Here is a 22,749-nt window from a genome sequence, read left to right as displayed (position 1 = left end):
CATCCACAGCATTCAACCAGATAACGCTACAATGATTTCCTTCGATATCAAATCCATGTTTACTAACATTCCCATCAGCGGTGCAATTTCTTTCCTGAAACAACGTCTGCAAGAATTCCACTTCTCCTCGATTGAAATCGAAGAAATATGTCAACTCACCCAACTTTGTGTATCGCACAATTATTTTTCAGTGTTTGGAAAGTTTTACCGCCAAACAGAAGGTCTTGCCATGGGCAACCCACTCTCGCCTATCCTCTGTGACATATATATGGATTTTTTCGAAACAAAACTTTTGGAAACCCACCACTTCAAACTTTGGATCAGGTATGTTGATGACACATTCACTTTAGTTGATGAGACTGATGTCAATGTCACTGAGTTATTTAATTTTATGAATTCTATTGACCCACATATTGAATTCACCTATGAAATGGAAAAAAATAATATGCTGCCTTTTCTCGACGTGCTCATTAAAAAGACAGACACTGAATTTCATACATCTGTGTACCGTAAGCCATTCGCTATCTCCATGCCACCTCATGCAAAATCCTTTCATCCTCCCAATCAGAAACTTTCGACATTTTCTTCTTTTGTTCATCGAGCACTAAAACTTTGCAGTGATTCAGCCTCCCTCCAGAATGAACTCAATATCCTTCCTGACATCGCTTCTAATCGGGGTTTTTCACCTTTTATCATCGACAAGGTCCTCAGAAAAATGACCCAGACATGCACCACGAACCTGCTCCCAGCTGACTCAAAACAGTTTTCTAATACCGTTGTTTTTCCATTCGTTTCTTCAAGTTTCATGATCTCTTCTATCTTCAAGAAATTTGACTTCCATACAATATTCCAGCCAACAAATATACTCACCTTTTCCCATCTGAAAGATCCTATCTCACCCTCCAAAGAATCTGGTATCTACTTCATCCCATGCAAGAATTGTGAAAATGGATATATTGGCCAAACTAGAAGAAATCTAAATATTCGAGTTCTCGAACACCGAAAGCATGTTGAGAAGGGACGGACGGATAATTCGGCTATTGCCCAACACTGCTGGCAACATTCACATCATTTTGATTTTGACAAAGCATTTGTTTTTTAAAAAAAGCAACACACAATTCGGAATTGAATTTTCTCGAGGGATACTTCATCAGAACATGCCAGAATTTCCTCGTTAATGATGGAAGAAACACACCACCTATTTCGTCAGCTTGGACAGGCTTTATTAACCTCAGTCGTGAAAAAACTTTCAACACTTTACAACAGATGGCTCCCCAATTCGCATCCAAAGACCACTCGGACGCAGCAAATACAAAGGCGAACTCTTCGGACGACCAGACGTAAACATCACTCTTCATTCGTGTGAGTTCTGACCACGAGGTCCTGATGACGGCTCTCCATTGAAGAGCCGAAACGCGTCGACCATTCGACCAGTGTAATTTATTTGTCTTAAAAACGTGGCAATTTTTGTATAAATTAAACCAGGCAAAGTTACTCATTTTTTGTGATAATAGATCTATTTATCTCTGACTATGCCTTTTTTTAGCCAGAACGATATCGTGGCCCGATATAGATCTGTATTGGAAACTGAAATTTTGCGGTATAGATCTACATCTTTCTGCTACTTGGGTAGGATCTTTTCCGTCTGTAGAATTAGTGTAGGTGATAGTGTATCGGACTGTGAACCTGATAACCAAGGTTCAAATTCAATTCGCGAATATTATCCATTTTTCTTTCCACTCCTCGCTAGAAAATGATTTAAACATTTTAATTCTTTTTGCTGATGCAATACATTTTACAATATATTTTGCGGACTCTTAAAATACAAGAGAATTCTGTAAATCAGTTAAATATTGTAACAAAAGCATGCAGAAGAAATTAAAACCAATAATGTTATAAAAAAGCAGTTGTCTTTTAGTGTCTTTTCTTTTCCTAAGTTCCTAACGTGCATAATATATATAAATGTTTTATACAATAATTTTTCAGTTTATTTTTAGTCGATTTGCTATCAAAAATTGCATTGATAAATTGGAGAAATATTTTATTAAAATTTAAAGATTTTAGTGATCCGCCCCTTTAGCTGTTTGAATATATCAGTCTGTACCGAATTTATAATGTATTTATATTTTGCCAAATCTTAAAACTTTGGTATATAATAAATCAATTAAATATAACGAAAAATATGTAGAAATTTTTTTTATTAAGACCAATAATAATGCTCTAAAAAATGTAATTCCTTTTAGCATATCTTTACTCTCTTCTGAAGTTCTGATATTCAAATAGATGTTTAAATATTTCATAATAGTTGATTTATTAACATGTACGATATATTTTTTCATACTATAATTTATCGGTTTATTTTTAGTCAATTTACTATCAAAAAACGCATTGATAAATTGGAGAAATTTTTTACTAAAATTTACAAGTATTTTCTATAGCATTTTCAGAAATGTAATTTATGTCGTTATCCTCCTTTAACTGTTTGAACATTTAAGTTTGCTTTCAATGCATAAATTTGTTGGGTTTAAAAATTGAAATAGTTTTTATTGAAAATGGCGCGATTGCACATTTGAAATGCCTCGCGGAACATCAGTGGAAATGTCTACCTTGTTTGCACCACTGTTCCGCGATCAGCGAAAATGGAGATATCGTAGAGGCTGAAGCAATGTGATTGGCTGTGTGGAAAAAATTATGAAAAAAATCGTGTAATCGCAGAATAGGGGTGCATTTGCGAAGTATGCGTCCGGGAATCGTTTTTATGTCGTCGTTGACTGCAGTGGCCGCCACTTCCAACAACTCTTGTAATTATTAATCAAATAAATGGTTTTGTATTGATTATTGTACTTTTTGTCGTTCCAACATGACGTCGAAACCTGCATGCATTTTTCGCGATTTTCACTCTCTCTATGTGGTTTGTGACACCATGTTCCATTGCAATTTTTGTTCCTCTTTATGTCTGCTAAGAACCCTCTGCATTTGTCCATTAACATATTACACATATATATAATTATTTTTTCGCTCAAATGCTTCACATCTGTTTCTTTCATGGCCATAATATGAGATCTTTGGTGAGTCCCGAGCTAGCCCATGCATAGTGACGCTATAAAATGAAAATAATAAATAATTCATAAAATTCTAACGAATGGTCAGATATCAAAGTCTGGGGTATATTTTACTAACACATGTCGACTAAACTTCCGTGCAAAAATTTAGAATTTTAAGGGCAGTAGTTTTCTTGACATCTTATGGATGAGCTCAAGAACTGCAATCTGAGAAAATCGCGTTCAAAGTTTTTTTTCTAGTAAATCACTATAATTCAGTATTTCTTTCTTTTCAATTCTGAAAGAACAAAAGAACCGATTGCAAATAAAATACTAAAAATTTCGTGTCAAACCTAACGTTGAAAAAAAAAAGGGAGAAAAAACTCCCAACTTTTTTTTCTTCATTTCATCATGCATCATAATCACGCGACCTTGAAAAACTAGTTTTACTACTTTGTACACTGTACTGTATTGATATACACGTTATTCTTCTTGTAGAAGAATAACATTAGGGATATCTAGTTGCTTCCCTGAATGAGGGGCGTGTAATTGTCAAATTTGAGTTTCTATTCCCCTGCGGATTTCCTCCCTTCTGTTTACATACCGGAAATTACGTTACTTTCGCGGCCATCTGCTGGCATTCAAAGACAACGTCTATACGGCGTAAATTCGCCTTGTTCCTACAATATTGCAAATGCAATTTTCCGAGACCGTTCAGAAAAAAAACAGAATCTTAAAAAAAACACTACCTTGAATATCCCGTTTTGTCATTTAGCTGCTATGTCGTAGTCACCGTTTCGCATCGTGAAAATCACGGGTGTGTATGCATAATAATTGGCTTTTCGAGGGGCGCAAGGATCTAAATTCTTCACAAAGGTCACTTACACTTAGGCTGACCATATTTCCTCGAGAGAAATACGGGAAATTAAGATTCCAAATATGAGAAAATACAGGACATTATCGCCAAGAATAACGCCAAAACTGCACAAAGTTGCTAAATACTGCTGAAATAACAGAAAAATCGCAAGGACGGGAAACGAAGCGTTACTGCAAATTGCAGTGGATTAAAATGAATTCCACGAAATAAAATGCTCAACAAGACAAATGTGGGAGATTGATGTTCTTACCATAGTTGTAATTATAATATAACTTATGAGTTGAAAAATAATTTCAATTTCTGACTTCAGTGAAGAATAAAAATCCGAGTAGGCGTCATTTAAAAGTCGGGACGGACAGACAAAGGGAATACGGGACGTATGGTCACTTTACTGACACTGGAAAACAATTTTAAATTAACAGATAGTGTAAAAGAAACTATTTTATTCCAATATTTTAATTCTCAACAAAAATGTTTTTAATTTTTGATCTTCAGGGAGGGTGGGGGGGGGGGGGGGGGTAAGAAAAGAGGCCTGCATAACCCACGCCCAAATTTGGCTTTTGATGAAAATCCGGGTTTGGAAACCACGACTGTGCAATGGTAATTGGCTAAAAATATGATTTTCTAAGATTTTCAAATTTTGAGTTGGCTATTCCTTATAAAAAAAACTGGTTGCAAAGGCGATCACACAGACCTACAACTCAAACATATATACATTCAAATGGACGCATTACCAGTTTGGAGGATAGATGCAGGACCGCAACTGGGAAAAAAAGGAGGGTCTAGTGTCCCAGGCACTGGAATAGAGGGGGCACCAAATTCACCCTTTACAACTGCTTTTTCTACATTACATGGGTATGCCAAAATATGTGCTTGCCTGTTTGAGAAAGTATATCTAGATGCGGTGTTAGATGGCGGCACAACCTACTGAACACAAAACACGTCAAATGCTGGGCACACACACACTGTTATGTTTCTCCAACACAAATCTAACATAGCTCCCATATTCAGGTGTGAAAATATATGGCAGTTAAATGGCAACAGATCAGAGTGGCGGACCATCAGGGAGTCAATACAAAATTATTTTATCAGGAAAACCAAAGTATGAATAGGGAATCAGAAGTGAATGAGAGAGGAGAGAGACTCTAATTTGATCAGAAGATATGATTTTTATATGTGCTAAGATTTTTAACAAAATGTAAAATCAATCAGAAGGGAATTTATATATTGATTTATTAGTAAATATATAAATGTGTGTTTCCAACTGTTAATTGAAGTGGATCATGCTTATAACGTTTTTCAAAAAACGTCATAAAAAAAACTATGTAAACAGGAAAACACTTTAAACGCGAAATCTTAATGAGGACCCCGAAAATAAGTTGTACTAAATGGAAAAATGTTCTAAATGGGGGGTGGGGGGGACATTAAAAGTGGGATCAACTGTATATGTGTTTTAGATTTATTATATGTGCGGAATTCCATACATTAAATTCTCAGTGCTAATGAGCTTCTTTGCAAGCTTTTCTTACAAGTAGAGAATGAAAGCAAATGAACTTTTGGATTCCGCAAGAATGACTTTAATATCTGTCACCATTTTCTTGTTATTCCCATTTTCAAAACCATCTGGCGACTGTGGGACACTCCGTATATTCAAGTAATGCAAGCACATTCAAATCACACAAGTGCACAAACCACTGGCAGTCCCGTCTAGAATTTAATCGGTCCACGAAACAATTTTGAAAAGCTATTTCATTATTTCAAAATACACTTTAAGACGTGCGGTTAAAAATAATATGCATATTTATTATTTAATGCATTATTGATTTTGTTGCTAGACTATAACCAAGTACGCACAAAGTATCTTGGCACCATTGATTGGTGTTGAAATACTTTCATATTCGAATGTATGCACCATTCATTCAAATTTAATTTATCAGTGTTTTTCGTCGATATGTAGACGCCTGCATGCTGGAGGTTGAGCACCATCCCCCTTCTTATATATGGTAATCTATGAATTGGAATAGAAAACAAATCAAAGACAGAAAAGTAAAATTTATGCGCAACTACACAGCTCAAAACAATTAGGGGAGCACATGGTTTTCACAAAATTATGCGAAGATGTATACCGATAAGTAACATAAAATGAATCATCCATAATTTAAAGCCTAGCAGGAAACGGAAGAAGAAAACTTCATATGCAAATCAAAGTTCATGACGTCAAAAACCAGAAAAAGGAGATAAGGGCAGAAATCGGGATGTTGCAGAAACATCTGTTTTACTGCCGTAACTGTGAAATTCGATTGCGCAGTATTTTTTTTTTGAGACGAGGTGACTTGAGGATGTCTCAACAATGTGATTTACCGGAATCCATGGCATGGCATGTTATAGGCAGACTGGAATCTGGGCAAACACAACGTCGTGTCGCAGACGCTGTTGGAGTCGCCAGAAGTGTTGTTGCAAGGCTGTGGAATCGATTCCAAGAAACAGGAAATGTTAGACGTCGACCAGGGCAAGGTCGGCTACAGCAACTGATGACCGGTATGTACGGTTAACAGCCCGTCGAAACAGAACAGAGAATGCTATGCAGCTGCTAAGACGGTTGTTCTTGGCAACAGGACAAAGGGTGTCCAGCCAAACAGTACGTAATCGGCTTCATGAGGGAGGGCTCTATGCACGTAGGCCAATGGTCTGCATTCTGTTGACCCCACGCAAGGGCGTAGTGAGGGGGGGGGGACTTGGGGGTCTGGCCCCCCCCGAAATGTGAGAAAATGACCGTAAAAAGGGGAAAAGATGGCCAAATCCATTGTTCTGTCAGTTTGGTCCCCCCCCCCGAACGAAATTTCTGGCTACGCCCCTGACCCCACGCCACCGTGCGGCCCGAAGAAGATGGGCTGCTGAACATCGAGATTGGTAGCAACATGATTGGAGCCAAGTACTGTTTACAGACGAGTCCCGATTCAGTCTGGAGTGCGACACCCGACGTGTTCTGGTATGGAGGGACAGGGGCACTCGAAATAACCTTGCATTCGTTCGTGAAAGGTCACAATACAGACGAGCTGGTTGGATGGTATGGGGTGGAATCAGCATAGGCGGACGTACGGACCTGCATATCATTCGGAATGGCAGTTTGACGGCCGGAAGGTATGCAGACGAGATACTGCGACCCCATGTCATCCCTTACGCTGGAGCCATTGGAGATTCCTTTGTTTTCCAGGATGATAATGCCCGACCGCATAGAGCTCGTCTGGTGGAGAACATGTTTGAAGCTGAAACAATACAGCGTATGGAATGGCTGGCGTACTCTCCTGACCTGAATTCAATCGAGCATGCTCGGACGACGCATTGCTGCGCGACCAAGGGCGCCTGTTACTGTCCGAGACTTACAGATTGCACTTCTTGAGGAGTGGAACAGTATTCCCTAAAGTCTGATCGATAACCTCATCGCATCCATGGCAAACAGGTGTGCAGCAGTCTTAGCTGTTCAAGGAGACCACACGCCCTATTAAAACTCATGCATCATGTCTAAACAGTACTTCTTTTTATCGTTTACATGTAACCAAATTGTTGCCGTAAATCATCTTTTCATGTTTTTTCCATATTTTCAAAGAATTAAAGCTTAATTCCAAATTTTTTTACGTCTTTTTTCTGTATTGCGCATTGATACGCGTGTACTATCCATTGTATGCCAATACGTGGCTGTCTCACACGGTTTTCTTCACTATTTTGCTTGCTCCCCTAATTGTTTTGAGCAGTGTATATACAGTACCACTTTTTTGTCTTTTGTTTATGATTTATTAGTAATGACACTGGAAAGGGTGGGGGGGGGGGGGTAAAAAAGTTAGACTGAAATGGGAGGGGGCGCAAAATTTGTATAGCCCACAGGTGGCAAAAACATAAATACGGACCTGCTTATTATAATATTTTTCATCAATGTTTCTTCTTTACACTTTTGTCAAGCCTATCACATATATTCCATTGTTTTCATTCAATATCTGGGTGGCCCCTTATTGGTACATGGACTGTTAATATTATTTTATTTATATAGTTCTTAGCAGTAAAAATTTGATGCAGTAGCAATAACAGATGAGTTTGAATTATGATAAAAAAAAGTATTATACAAATAATTACTTCAAATATTAAAAACTGATTAAATACTTTTAAATGCCCACTATTGTTGCATTTACCTTTTGTAACAGTAATGGGCAGTATATGGAATAGTAAAGTTCTATTTTCTACGTTCAGAACACAAGTGTTTTGTGTAGTAGTATTCATAAACTTAATTCTGAACTTAATTTATGCATCAGAGTTTTTCAACTAGTGTGCTCCGTGAGATTCGTAGTTGTGCCATAAAAAATTTTTAAGGAAATTATCAGATTAACTTTAAGAAGATATATGAAGCCACAGATAAGTACTCAGATACTGTATAATTATTAAGTGCAAGAAATTAATTAAATTTTTTTTTTTAAATTAGATGCAAGTGTAAGAAAGGAAACTGAGCAATTGAGAGAAAACAATAGTTAAAATATTGGCCATGGATCATTTCTGTTATCACTTAATAAAAGAATTTTCAAGAATTGCACAAAAAAAAAAAGCATAGAGAAATACTTCTGTTCCCATTATCATACCTTATTATATTTGTGGAAAACAATCTATTCTGCACTCAATATCATAAAATACAGAAATCTAGTACAAATAATAAGTCTTACAAGATATTTAAAACCTATCCCTGCCCAAAATTCCACCTAGCAAATTATATTAACAGCAGAATGGTTGAGTTTTTGAATTTTCATTTATTTTTTATGATCAATTATAAATTTTTAGAACAATTTTGTGACTGAATCGTAAAAAAATTATTTTTCTATTTTATTTGAATTCAAGTGTGCTGCAGGATGAAAAAAGGGCTGACTTCTCGAAATAGAACTGTCTCGACATATGTTTTATATTGTAATAACGTAAATCATAGATAACATAATCGTAAACATCAAACTGCGTCAACAAATGTATGACATTTTTACATCTAATGATATCGGGTCAGATATGGTGCGACGTAGGATTCTCTACATTGAACTATACAAGCAAATGTATGTTACTTTTACATAGAACGATATAGGAAAATGAAGTTGGGTCAAATACAGTTCGATGTCAGATTCTCTACGTTGATAACTGGATGCCATTTGTACATTGAACGATACCAGTAAACGATTTCAAATCAGATATAGTTTGAAGTCTGATTCTCTACATCGAACTACATGCCATTTTTATGTTGAACAATACCGGTAAACGACGTCAAATGATGTCGGGTCAGATATAGTTCGCTGTCGAATTATACAGACAAATGTATGCCATTTTTACGTAGAATGATATAGGTTAAACGACGACAAATGGTTTTGAAATCTCTATGTCGTTATATATAGATGTGCTACTGGGGATTGGTGATTATAGCAAATGTTCTCATTTCGGGCTTCTACGAGCTTACTTACAGCTAGTGCTGCCTTAACATATGCAGGGCTTGACACGGGCCACTTTTTTAGAAACTGGTCACTTTTATTATTTATTTTCCCTTTTTCCACTTTCTTCCACCAAAAAAACAAAAAAAACCTGCAACCTCTCTATCTCGCCCTATTCTGCTGTCTGCATTTCTTTAAGGAGGAGCTTCACTGGTTCAAGGGCGCTAATTTTCTCCCTCTCTTCTCTTCATTGAACTACTATTGTTAGCCCCCTTCCAACACCTACTAGAGAATTTTCAAGGCGTCAACATGAGCTTGTGACGTCACTAAACAGGAACTGCTTGCGCTACACACTGTGTAATTGACTTGATACATGCAGTGTACTCATCTATTACTTCACAAGTAAACTGGTGCTATGAAATATTTCCTGCTTTAACTTTTTACTAGTTGAATTTAGATTTATTATATATTTATTTTTTTCATTTTACTCACCCCTGCCTTTTTCAGTTCGGACAAAAACATAAAAAATCCCCTGTACTAGGTTCATAGAACCATTGAAAATATGAGCCACAGAAAAAAAATTCTTTTCCTCCTTGAAAATGATTTGTGATTTTAGGAAAATAAATTTATAACTGAAATGAAATTTTTCTCAATCAATTCAATACCTACAAAGAAAAAAAAAATCAACAGAAAGTGGAAGATCTTTTTTTAAAATTAATGTTTTCAAATATATTTTACGAATTGGGAATATTATCTGCTTTAAACATTTTCTTCATTCTCAAACAATTTAAGCAATATAATTTTAAAAAATGTTGTTCAAATTTTCTTCATTACACACAAGCAAGAATTCAAATCTAAAAAAATAGTTCTTATAACAGTAAAGGAGAACAAGGTAATTTTCATTAAACTTTTACTTTTAAACTTTATTTATCATTTAAACTTTATTTATTTATTTATGTTTCATAAACAGTTGTATCACACAAACCATCAAATGACTTTATATCTTTGTAAAAGTTTTTAATGTTCTTTTCTTACACTGGACATTAAATATATAGACTTACTCTCCCAACATATGTAGGAAATCATTGAAGAATTTCAAACGTGTATCTCTAGCTTAACTGGCCAGTGGCTTTTGGAATTCATTAGTTTTATGAGAGCCTAGAAATGTTTTCACATTCATAATTTCTCACCAAGAACAAATTATATCCCTGAAATCCATAGTATCATTTGCATTTTGTGTGTCGTAAGCTTCACTTGCCACTTTTAACCCAGTAGCAACATGCTGGTTTTACCTGAACAACAAATTTTACACTTTGCTTCTCTATGTTTGAAGTAAATAATGGTTTTGTATGTGCATGCTTAACATTAGAATCTGACTCAATGTCATGCAATTTTCTAATAGCTGCAAATGAAGCATACTTAAGAGAACTCCCATTGCTGTTACATTCACCATCTGAACAACTTTATGATAACTTTGAACAATGCATGCAAATGCCAGGAGTTTTCTGGTTTAACCAGTTGTAACACATGCATTTCAATATATGAACACAATCAACAATCAAAAAGGGGGACATTCAGCATCACATGGGTGGGTAACATATGCTTAGCTGTAGAGATGTTAAAAGAGAGATAGATTTTTTAATAGCATTATTATCAGTGCTAATACACATAACATGAAATCCAATACTTTCCAACCTATTTATTACTTTCAATATTATCCCATGTAATATTTCCTCTGATATTTTTGAAATCTGAAGTATATGTAATTAGATCTTGTACGCTGCACCATAAATGTGAAGGCCAAGGTTACTACTTTATCCTTTATCCTTATCCAATAATACTTCCACCTTTATATTCCAGGAAAGGTTTTATATGGTTTTATATCATTAAATTGACATTTATCCTTATCACATTCCAAGTTATTTTTTCTTTGACATATTTTAAACAGGTGTCTGCCAACTGCTCATGGTGGGGATCAGTTCGGAATTTTGGGCATTACCTTTTTTAAGTGAAAGGGTGGAATAATACAAAATATCTACTATTTCTGATGCAGCGATAGGCATGTGGTGATACTGAAAAAACCAATGAGAGAGAGAGAACAAAAAATTAACAATGAAGATGAATAACATTGTTGAGTTGGGCAAGATGAATTGATTAATGATAACTGTTTTAATAAGTAATAAACTACATAGTCATTTTCTTCTTCCAACCCCTTAAAATTTTCAACAACTCTTTTTGCCAAGATAATTATGGAATCAAACTTAAATCTCTTTTGGACAAATTACAAGTTTGGTAACTTCTTTTAAAAGAGGAATTATTTCAAAAATGTTTCCCATTTTTCGACGAAACTGTTTGCCATTCACATCACTGAGTACCAAGTTATTATGATACACTTGAATTTTGGGTTGACAGTCACACAATATGAAACTGCAGGGCATAGAAATACACTCAGATGTACAAACAAAGCCACATCATTTTTGAAAATAACATCCTATTCCTGCACAACATTTACCTTTTCCAATAGCTTTTGAAGATCTTCCAGAGATTTGAAGAGGTTTTTGCTTTTATAGTCATTTTCAGAAATGACATTTTGGGCTATGCTTTCTTGAAGATAATCATTTTCAAGACTCGTTCTTATTACATCAGGATCTTTTCAACAGCTTTTGTTCAATGACAAATACTTTGGGTATCCTAGGAAATATTGATGGTATGGCTCCTTCACAAGGTCGAGGTTGTGAGAGCTTGATGACCAGTTTCTTGCGAGAGTCTAGATCATAATGTTGAGTGTCTATTCTATATATAATGTCATTTTCACTGAACTGTATTTCACACACCTGTGTAAGAAAAAAAGAATTTTACTTGGCAATCTACTGAATTACAAGGATGCATTGAAAATATCAATTAAATCGTAAGCTAAATATGCCTGATGAGGATCATGATAAGATAATCAAACACTATTATCAGGGTTGACAAAAATTTTCTCCAAAAAAAATAAATCAAATTTTAAAAAAAAATTCAATATTTTATTTCTCCTAAATTCCGAGTTGGAAATGCTAACACTTTGCAGGGAGTTTTCCTCTAATAAGGTTGTGAATAAATGGAATAGCTTGCCTTCAGGGGCAGTGAATTCTAATATGATTTTCACATTTAAAAAGAAATACGATAAACATATGGGGTATAAGAAGCTATACATGCGTAAATAAGACAACCAAAATTTTTTTATGGGCAGTATATTTATATTTTATGATAATTATAAGTTTTTATCACTGTTATTTGGTTGCTGTATTTTTGATATATATTTGACATCCATATTTTTTATGGGCAGCCTTTCTTAGTCCCTTCGTTGGACATTTTGTCTGTTGTGGCCTTGTATTTGTATTAGGGGTAATAAATATATTTTTCATAACAGTTATAGTTCCCAGTATTTAACTTATAGGCTTTAACTTAAATTCTAAAGATCTTGCTTTAAAAAAAACCTACTAAAAATCTCAATTAACATACCAATAACATCAAATTCTACCAACCTGTTTATCTCGCTCCCACTCCCACAAAAAAACAAATGTGCAATACCGTGGGGCGGCTCACAACAGGTCAAAAAAGTTAAGCAGCTAAAAATATTAAAAGATGTTAATATGAAGATTTCTCAAAGTTGATATGAATATATTTGAAGATTTTTTTTTTGTGTGCTAAATTAAAATAGTTTGTTGAAGAGTGGTAAAATATCAAAAATATTTCCTGAAATAAAAAAAAAATCGAAATAAAAAGTATATGATAATGAACCAGAACATACCATAGAGCACCCTGTATGTGAAGATTTCTCGACGTGTCGAATCATGAAATTTTGTCGAATGTTAGAAGCCTGAGTTAGTTATCATCAGCATCGCCACAACCGCGGGAAAGCAAACACATGATCTTACACAGGGAATGCCTAGAGATGAGCTCGTGTACAGGAGCCCTCGACCAATAGAATGTCTCCCATCACGTGGGATCGAGAGAGTATACTGGGTCTGTACTGGCTTTTCGAGGCAGTTGGGAACAAAAGAAAGTAGAGAGCAGTTGCTGAACGAAGCTATCAACCCTTCTCCATGATCTTCGAGGTCTCGCCCACCAGGTTGCCAGAATGGTGGTGGAAAAGGCTAAGATGATGTCCACTGGGTGGTACCGAAACAGTATGCATTAGAGTCGATTGTTATCTTGCCGACAATACTATGATAATCCATAGAAAATATGCAAAAAATTTCCCATAATACAGAGTCATCGGTGCTCTTGTGCCAGGACTTGCATGTCATCCCAGATATAGCAACAGCCCATGGACAATATATTAATTCCTAGTTCATCCCTCTCTGCTCGTTCATAGTACAGAATGGGTCATCATCGCCCCTTCGATATGTGTCACGGTGTGAGTGCGGTTCGCACAGCCGGAAGAGCTTTCAGCAAACTGTCACGGACCAAATGAGATAAGTTGTGTTAAAGTAATTTTTTTTGGGGCCTCACTAAAATCAGCTAGCAAGTGTAATGTAATGTTCATTATCTGTACAAAAATTTAATTAAGGTAAACACTCAATCAAAACTATTTGATTTCCCATTGGCGAATATTGGTTTTTTAACATTGGTGATACATATATATATATATATATATATATATTTAAAAATGGTTGTTTAACATTGGTGATACATATATATATTTAAAAATGAAAAAAAAAAAAAAAAAGATGAGCTAGACCCATCATGTTAATAAGAAGCATCAATTTGTGATTCTCAGATTTAAGTTATTGCTTTTTTGTAACAATAACAAAAAATTTAACAAATTAAATTTTTTTCCTTTTTTTAATCCTATTGGCCAGACTCAAGGACCATCATTATGTTGGAATTCTTAATTAACCTCTTCCCTTTCAGCATCTTTTTCACAGCCACTGAATACGAACCTGAGTGCCAATGGACTCGCCATTTATCGCACAAATAGTGGCGCAAGTCACTTTTATTGCAAACAAACAACAAAAAACATCACATTTGTTTAAATATTAATTCATGTGTAAATAATATGAACCTATATCTCCCATTTATTAGTATTACATCACACATGTTAGAAAAATCATATTCAAAATTGCTTCTAATATCAGATGAGTCTGACTTAAATGGAGAGGCCCTGACTATGATCAAACAGAAATTTCAGCCTTAAGTTGGTTTTTTTTATCGTGTTGAAATTTAAAAACATTTGAAAATTCAACATAATACAATATTTTTTGTTAGCAAATAGATTATTCAAATCATTATTTTTAGCTTTAGTTTCGTGTATCAAATTTTGGGAATAAAAAGAAAATTTTACAGTATGCAATATTTGTTTCTAAAATCTGGCAATTATGTAATTCTAATATTCAAAAATAATTTTAATTATGCACTTACCTTGTGATTCTCTGTTGGAACAGTCTTTCCTTGAAATGGCATTCTCCAGGAACGAAAATACTGATACTTTGGGACCTTTAACAGTTTTCCCAACAATATGGCACACAGCATTTATAGGCATGATTGCTAAATTTTTTTATATGTTAAAATCCTCAGAAATGAATAAAAAAAAAGATTTTAAGAGCTTTGTTTTTCGCACGTTTGACAATAACGATGAAGATACAAGACAAAAGACAAGAAACATGCTTTGTTGGTGAGAAAACAGTGTGCCTACGGCAGAATGTGGAATGTGTGCCTACATTCAAACATTCAAGAAAAATCTCATTTATCACTTGCCGCATTTTTCAGAATAACTAATGCTTATCGTAGGCTGATGGCAACCATTCCATTTAACTCTTTTGCCTAATTATTATTATGCCACAACTATTTTTGGGTTACCATGTACAGGCCTTGTTTTCTAGTAAGAGTTGTTCCTTTCCAGAAGCATACCAGGTGACGTCGGCGTAACTTGATTTAAAGGCGCTTAGAATGAAAGCTCCTTGGTTAAAGAGTCATGGTTTTATAGAAAAGCTGGACCAGAACAAACTAGCATGAAAGGCAAACTACAAGAAAGCATGTTTTTCCCTCCTCTACTACCATTCCTTCTTATTTTCCAACGTGCTCACTGGTTCTTTCAATTTTATCTTATTTTAAAATTCATCCTTTATTTTATAGGATTTTCAAGGGTCGAATTCCTTTCTTGGAACAACGTGTAAGTTACATTTGTTGTTTATTCTATCGTTACTTTTGTTGTTTATTCTATCGTTACTTTTGTTAATTTTTTAAAATGACGATTTAAGAGGGCCTATGTAGAAACTAACTTGCATGCAGGGGGAGCAGCCCCCAACAATACTCTTGCAGCCAGCCAAGGTTAAAAAAACGCGGAGGTATTTTGAATTTACTTACAATAAAAAAAAAATCATCCGATTGAAAATTCTGATCTACCTAGAAATAAAATTTCTGCTATATTTTTGAACTGGATTTGAATCTCAGAAAGAAACCGTAGCCCCAAACATGATTGAAAGGAGAACTATTTATAAAAAGATCAGATTTTTGGACAAAAAAATTTCGTGTTGAACAAGTGATTGAAAGGCAAATTTGAGCCCAGATCACAAAAGCATATTTTTATTCGACATGCGTCTGAATTGGAAGCATATCGGCTGTGGGATAGGCAGCCAAGAAAGGTGATTGCAAACAGCGACAAAAAATTAATTGAGTTTGAAAATGATCTTCTTTCCGATGGTGAAGTTGAATGTGTATTTCCAACCGAAACTCGTGAAAGCGATTGGGATGATGGAATGGGAATCCCATTTCCTGTATACAACTGCAAGCTTAAATACTGAAAGAGCCCACACAGTATAAATCAGTCATCAGCTCACTCTAGTGAGAGAAGAGCTCATTCTAGCTCACTAGAATGAGCTGATTTTCCATTTTCTTATGCTTCTGAAGGGACAAAGACAGCAATGCATTTCCTGATATCCTACCCATTGTTCAAGCATGAGCACCTGGTCATCTAAAGCATGTCAAAAAAGGAAAAGAGCACCAAATGATAAATAAATGATGAGCACCATTACCGATAACGGAGTCATGCAGCTGGTTGGTGATGCTGAGAATAATCCTTCTGTTTCTGAAGTTTTACATGGGCTGCAGCGAGCACACGGGAAACAAGCCATAAGCGATGTATATAATGCCGTAACCACAGAAAAAGCATGGGATAGCATCGATAGACCAAGAAACAAAAAGGTGAATGGCTGCAAGTGGGTACTGAAATTAAAGTACAAACCTGACATAAGTGTGGAAAAATGCAAAGCAAGGCTCATCGCTAAAGGTTGTTCTCAACTACCTGGAGTGGACTTTACAAAAAATTATCCTCCCGAAGCAAGGATGAATTCAATCAGAATTGTAATTGCCTATGTAGTTGAAAATGGTCTCACAGGTTATCAACTAGATTTTGTGATATGGCATATGTGAATGGTGATTTAGGTGAAGAAATCTACATGGAAAAATCCAGATGGATTCCAGAATGAATTGTGTGATGATAAAGTGTGTCCGTTGAAGCGTTCACTGTACGGACTGCAGCAATCTGGAAGACAGTGGTATAAGAAATTGGAAGAAAAATTAAAATCTCTGAATTTTTTTTTCCATCCGCTCATTTCTGATAAGTGCCGGGATGGAAAATGAAAATTTGATTTTTTTTTAGCAAAAAAAAATATTTTCGTAGCAGCAAAAATGCTGTTTTGTAGCACTTTAAAATTTTGGTAGTAAATAAAATATAGTTTTATATGCGTATATGCAGTAGCATACACAGGATTACATTTTACTTCAAGAAATATTGTTATTTCAGCTCAGAGGGGTGTGTGTGTCCCCAAGGTACAAAATATATATAGACTTCATCTAGAAGAAATAATTACATATTTTTTAATTTAAAAAATTTTGAGAGACTTCTCGATATTTACATATATCCTTACATTCTCTACAATATCAACAAATGAGAGGCTTTTAACAGACATTTCAACACTTGGCATATTTTCGAAAATAATTTGAAAATGAGTGTTTTAGATTTAGTTTGTAGACTTGCTAATCAATAATTTAAAAAAAAATCACTAAAGGAGAGCATTGAAACACTCATTAGAAAAGTGATTATTTTTCTTGTTTTTGCTGCTGATGCAAGTCTAAGTATTGCTTTTGTTCTCTTCAGTTTCAAGTGTTTTGGAATGTTTGACCTTGCTGCATTTACCAGAATTTACCCATTTCATATTTAAAATGATAAGTGTTTCTTTTTGAGTTCGCTCCTGATCATCTCAGTTTAATTCAACATACTATGAGATAACTTCCTTTGCTGGGTCATTCCTAAAATATTTATTAGAAATACTCAGAAATTTAATAGAGTGATTAAAAACTATGAGACTTAAATTATTTTTAACTTAAACTATAGAAATAAAAACTGTAGAATAATGATTAAACTATCAGATATTTATAATACAATGATATATTCTATTTTCACAAAAAATTCAATCCGAGTACATTTGTTTCCACTCTTTATTTTCAACTGATTTGTGATTGCTACGTGTATTTTGTTTTCTATCATCTTTGACAGACTTCCAGTCTCTCGTTTTACTTCCAAGTTTTCTATTATTCATTCTCTTGATATGCCATTTCTTTTTACGCCATTCACCAACATGTTCAGTGTTTAATGGAAAATGGTTTCCAGATTAGCATTAATTAAAATTACTTTGTCTACACAATGGGCGTGATTGGTTTCAAAGGAATGAAAAGGTAATTCATGTAAGTGCTGCACTTGTTATGTGTTCAAGTGTTGAGATCTATCTTCCAAACAAAAAATGAGAATGAAAATCTTTTCTGCAAATTTCAAACTGACTGTTTTGGATAGAGTAATTTGCAGAAACCATTGTAATTTCTGATTCATTTCATCTAGCTGGAACATTCAGATAGTATACAATAAATGTATGTAAGTTTATGAAGTGAATATAAAGCCCAGGATAAGAGCTTTAATGACCAAACTGCCTGTTGTCTCTCACAGAGGCAGACCTATGTGGTGGGGGTTGGTCACCCTGATCATTCCCCCAGCAAAATGTGAATATATATGATATTGCAGTTAATAAATCCATTGAAAATTACTCGTATCAACATTTTTGATTAAGTAATGAATTCAAGAAAACTTGGACCAAAAAATGGAAAGAATCAGGGCATTTTTCTCAAAAAAAAAAGGAGAAAAAGAAACCATATTTGTCCCGAAAATATGGGACAGTGCGGGACGTATGGTCACTTTCATCCACAACAATGTAAGTGGAGGACAAACACCCCTCCCAATAGAGAGCTTTAGATTGCCCCTGATTCATACCATATTACTCATGGCATATACAAAAATTTACGAGTTTCCCCTAGATAATTTTACTCATGCGGCTTATATGCCAGACAGGCTCCAAAATGATGTCTTGCACAGGTGAGAATTTTGTATCAAGCCTTTTCTGTTCCTTCACATGATTGCACACACACAAGGGCTATAATATATTTTTCTAATAAAGGGACCGGTGAAAAATTCTAATAAAGGGACCTGGGTGTCCATAGAAAATTACGACCTAGGCAAACCACATTCCTACATGTGGAAGCCCCTAGATGTCTCTATAACTGGTCTATCTTAATGCACCAGGGTCTAAGCTAGATAAAAAATTCCTTTTGCAAAAAAGCGAAAATGGGGAGAAAAGTTTTAGCAAAATGCTACAATGCTAATGATTGGTTGTCTACACGTTTTGCATCTCCTGTATGAATTTTTGCAAAAGTGGCTACTACTTCTTTCGCCTTCGTAAATTTTCTTTCCCATTTTGCAAAAAATGTGACCCTAGCTTAAACACTGAAACTCACTGTAGTCTGCGTGGGATGACTTAAAAAAAAGGGTAGGTCTAGGGCAATTTATTTCATAGGTTTGTTAGATCATCTCGTATTTTATGATACAGACCAATGTTTCTCTTAACATTCAGATCTTGGAAGGGACAATCACCGTCATATGGAACTGTGTCTGTTTTGGAATCTGCTATAAACAGTAGACCCCAATACAATTATCCTTGGTATGCAGAATATGATAATGAGACAAAAATGGTCACTAGCTGTGAGGGATGCTAGCTTGTTACCATATCATTTTCATTATTAGAGCGTCTACCACATACTCAAAGAAAAGTTTTGTGAATTTTTGTTGACCTCTGCTTGTCTGCCTAAATAAGCTTTGAAACCAACCATGACCATGGTCTAGATCATAGTTTCCCAACCTTTTTTGTCCCATCGCCCCCTTCTTCAAAAATGTTTTTCTCCCATCGCCCCTCAACGCAATGTGACCCATAGGATCCTATGTTATACCCGCAGCTTCTACCGCACCCCTGAAACATTACATCGCCCCCAAAGGGGCGTTAACGCCCACGTTGGGAATCACTGGTCTAGATCATAGTCTCCCAAACCTTTTGTTCCATCGCCCCCTTCATCAGAAATTTTTTCCTCTCATCGCCCTCCAACTCAAGTAAACCCATAGGATCCAATGTTAAATCAGTAAGTTCTATCACCCCCTTGAACCATTCCATCGCCCACCAGGGGGCAATATTGCCCACTTTGGGAAACACTGGTCTAGACAAAGTAATTTTAATTAATGTGCAGCTGGAAACCATTTCCCATTGAACACTAGACATGCTGGTGAATGGGGTGAAAGGAAGTGGCATATCAAGAGAAAGAATAGTAGAAAATTAATAATAGAAAACTTAGAAGTAAAACAAGAGACTAAACAAGTACTGATTGAATTTTTTGTGAAAAAAAAATAGATGTTTTTTTGTTATTTTTGAAAAATAGCAGGAAACAGCGATTGAAGGGTTTTTGTTTTTTTGTTGTTCTGTGGATAAGCAGTAATTCACTTGGTTTGACCAAGTTGCATTTTATACTTGTCGGAAGATTAGGCGCCAAATCCTGGGAGGGAGGGGACCTCAAGCTAATTCCATTTACAGCACCAAAGAAATAAAACTGAGAGGAGGACAAATGATGTTATCAAAAAGTCAGCTTCCATTGTGACGCAACTTCAAAGTTTCCCAGAGGGAAAATTTTGTTTGTGATGCAAAACGGCACAGAATTTAAGAATTTCTGCATTTTTGTAGCAGTATGTAGCAAATGAGGGGAAAATTGTCAAAATCGTAGCAGAATGTAACAGATGCCGGAAATTGTAGCAGTTTGTAGCAATTGTAACAGATTTTCCCACTTCTGAATCTCCCACAGGCGCTTTCATGTAAGAAAAATATTTTTTCTAATTAATAAAACTGATTTTCTAAATTGGGAACATTGGCCATTAAAAGATTAATTTAATGAATAAATAAATTTATTAAAACTGAATAACATTAGCACCTCATTTTATGAGGAATGCTGTTCATCAAAATTTCACCAACAGTTCTAAAATAAAACTGGTGACCCTCAATTTTTTTTTCAGCATATCCAATCATTTGTGAGAATAAGGTAGGTTATTAAATATTAAAGCTGAAACATTTTAATATTATTTCACATTTATTTACACTATTGAGGTCCAAGCATCTTTTCTGGACGAACCCATTCATCAAATTGCTCAGCTGTTAAATAGCCGAGATCAATGGCGGCTTCTTTTAAAGTTGTTCCTTCAGAATGAGCTTTTTTAGCAATATTGGTAGCTTTATCATAACCAATATATGGATTTAAAGCAGTAACTAACATCAGTGATTCATCCAGTAGCTTTTTTATTCTGTTCCTAAAAGGAATAAATAGAAAATTAAAATGAGATTCTTTACATACAAACAAGCAATGTTGAAACTTAAATATGATTTCAAACATTATAAGGTGAACTGGGGTAAGTAGAAATTGGGAGTAAGTGGAACCACACATGTTTGTAAAATTCAGTTAGCTTCTGGGAAAAGTCTAGCTGAATTTTTTTTCTTTCTTGCTCTATTTTTCAGCAAAAATGCAATTGCTACAATGTAGCTGCTCCTGTAATGAGATAATGTAATCATATTGAGATGAAAGCTCCTTGTGGTCATGTTACTATCTGTTACGCCCTTACTATCTTCAGATTTTGACCATTTCTGAAAGTTCGAGTATAGGCCTAATATCATTATTTGAGTCAATTTCTTTCTTATTATTTATCTGCAATTTTAAAATACAATTATGGTATATCTTTAGGTAAAGTAGGATTTAAGGGGGGCTACACTTTCATCATTTTTCCCTGTGCTGAGGCAAGTGGAATGTCAATGCACTAACACAAAACCTGTAACTATTTGCATTCGCCAGAGGTAGCCTGTCAAATACCCAGTATGATAAAAAAAATTATCAAAAATTGTCCTAATTATGGATTCGCTAATGGAATGGAAACAATCTGTTCAAAAATTTAGTTCTTTTAAACACTTTTGATGACAATAATTTTCTCATTTTTTCCCTGCCATTCAATCTCCCAACTCCACCCTCCCTTGGCATCAAGCTTTACTGCCAGAAAGCACAACTGACAAAGTTTTTGACACAAGGGGAGGGGGTCTTTTCTTGTTTGTTGAGAGTGTCTCTTCTTTTGTTCTGTGACCAAAGGAAGGAGGGTCGCATGACACCAACACCAAAGGAAGCCTAAAGATGTATGGTGGCGGGAAGTTGAAAATTGGAAGGTAAATAATATTGAAACAAAAACAAGAAAAATTACACTCTGTAAAGAATAGACACCGGAACCCAGGGGCTGAGGTCATTTGAGCCCCTGCAATTAATTTTGTAAGGGGGCTGCCCCCCCCAACAACAATTTTTGAATAAACAATGCAATACACCCTCCCTCTCCTTTGTACGGCGCCAACAAAATGGATAGCCACTTGGATAGCTTAGCTTCTTTTCTCTGATCACAGCCTTTTAGATGTATGAATGATGCACAAAGCACCAGACAGGCTAAAAAAAACAAAAGTAGAGTGTTGGGATTGTTGGAAAGTCATTGAGTCAGTTATCTGTTGAACATAACAATGGAAGAATGACAAGGCATCCACAGCCTGAATATACCCCATACCAGGGTGGTACTAAAGTTCATTCACAATAACTTCAGTCCTGATGTACCAATTTTTGATATCACTCAGCATCCTTTTTCTCTACCGGTTGGAATTTTATCTGCCCCTCTATCAGATGTTAAGGAACACGTGCGTTTTTTCCTTCAAACGCAATATAGGAAAATTCTTTTTATAAAATATTTACAGAGACAAAAATATTTTCACTTTTTTCCAAATTTTGTTGAAATAAAAACAGTTGATAATACTAATTAAAATAGACAGAGGTGTTTCAATACTTCCAGCCCTGATTTTATATGTTCTGCGGGATAGGGAAATTGGCATCCAAGAGGGGGGGCGATGGGGATGATCACCACACCAAGAATCTCATAATATGGTAGAATGAAACTGTCCTGTAT

At 35.3% G+C, this 22,749-nt stretch overlaps 1 protein-coding gene across 9 annotated transcripts in view; it reads right to left on the bottom strand.

The window, feature by feature from the left end:
* Nucleotides 1–20,811: 20,811 nt before the first annotated feature.
* The window catches only part of LOC149088346 (fumarate hydratase, mitochondrial-like), a 152,944-nt gene continuing 151,006 nt past the window's right edge, over nucleotides 20,812–22,749 (bottom strand). For all 9 annotated transcript variants that reach the window (XM_089247307.1, XM_089247317.1, XM_089247327.1 and 6 more), the window contains one exon: nucleotides 20,812–21,075. In XM_089247307.1, the coding sequence (XP_089103433.1) occupies nucleotides 20,868–21,075 (208 nt within the window). In that variant the 3' untranslated portion in view covers nucleotides 20,812–20,867. The remainder of the gene's footprint in view (nucleotides 21,076–22,749) is intronic.

This window comes from Pholcus phalangioides, unplaced genomic scaffold, assembly GCF_987345545.1.
Source record: "Pholcus phalangioides strain wild (caught in Gottingen) unplaced genomic scaffold, Ppha-v1.0 ptg000003l_1, whole genome shotgun sequence".
Taxonomy (NCBI): Eukaryota; Metazoa; Arthropoda; class Arachnida; order Araneae; family Pholcidae; genus Pholcus; species Pholcus phalangioides.
Note: the sequence above shows the minus strand (reverse complement) of the source record. Positions and strands in the feature narration are given on the sequence as shown.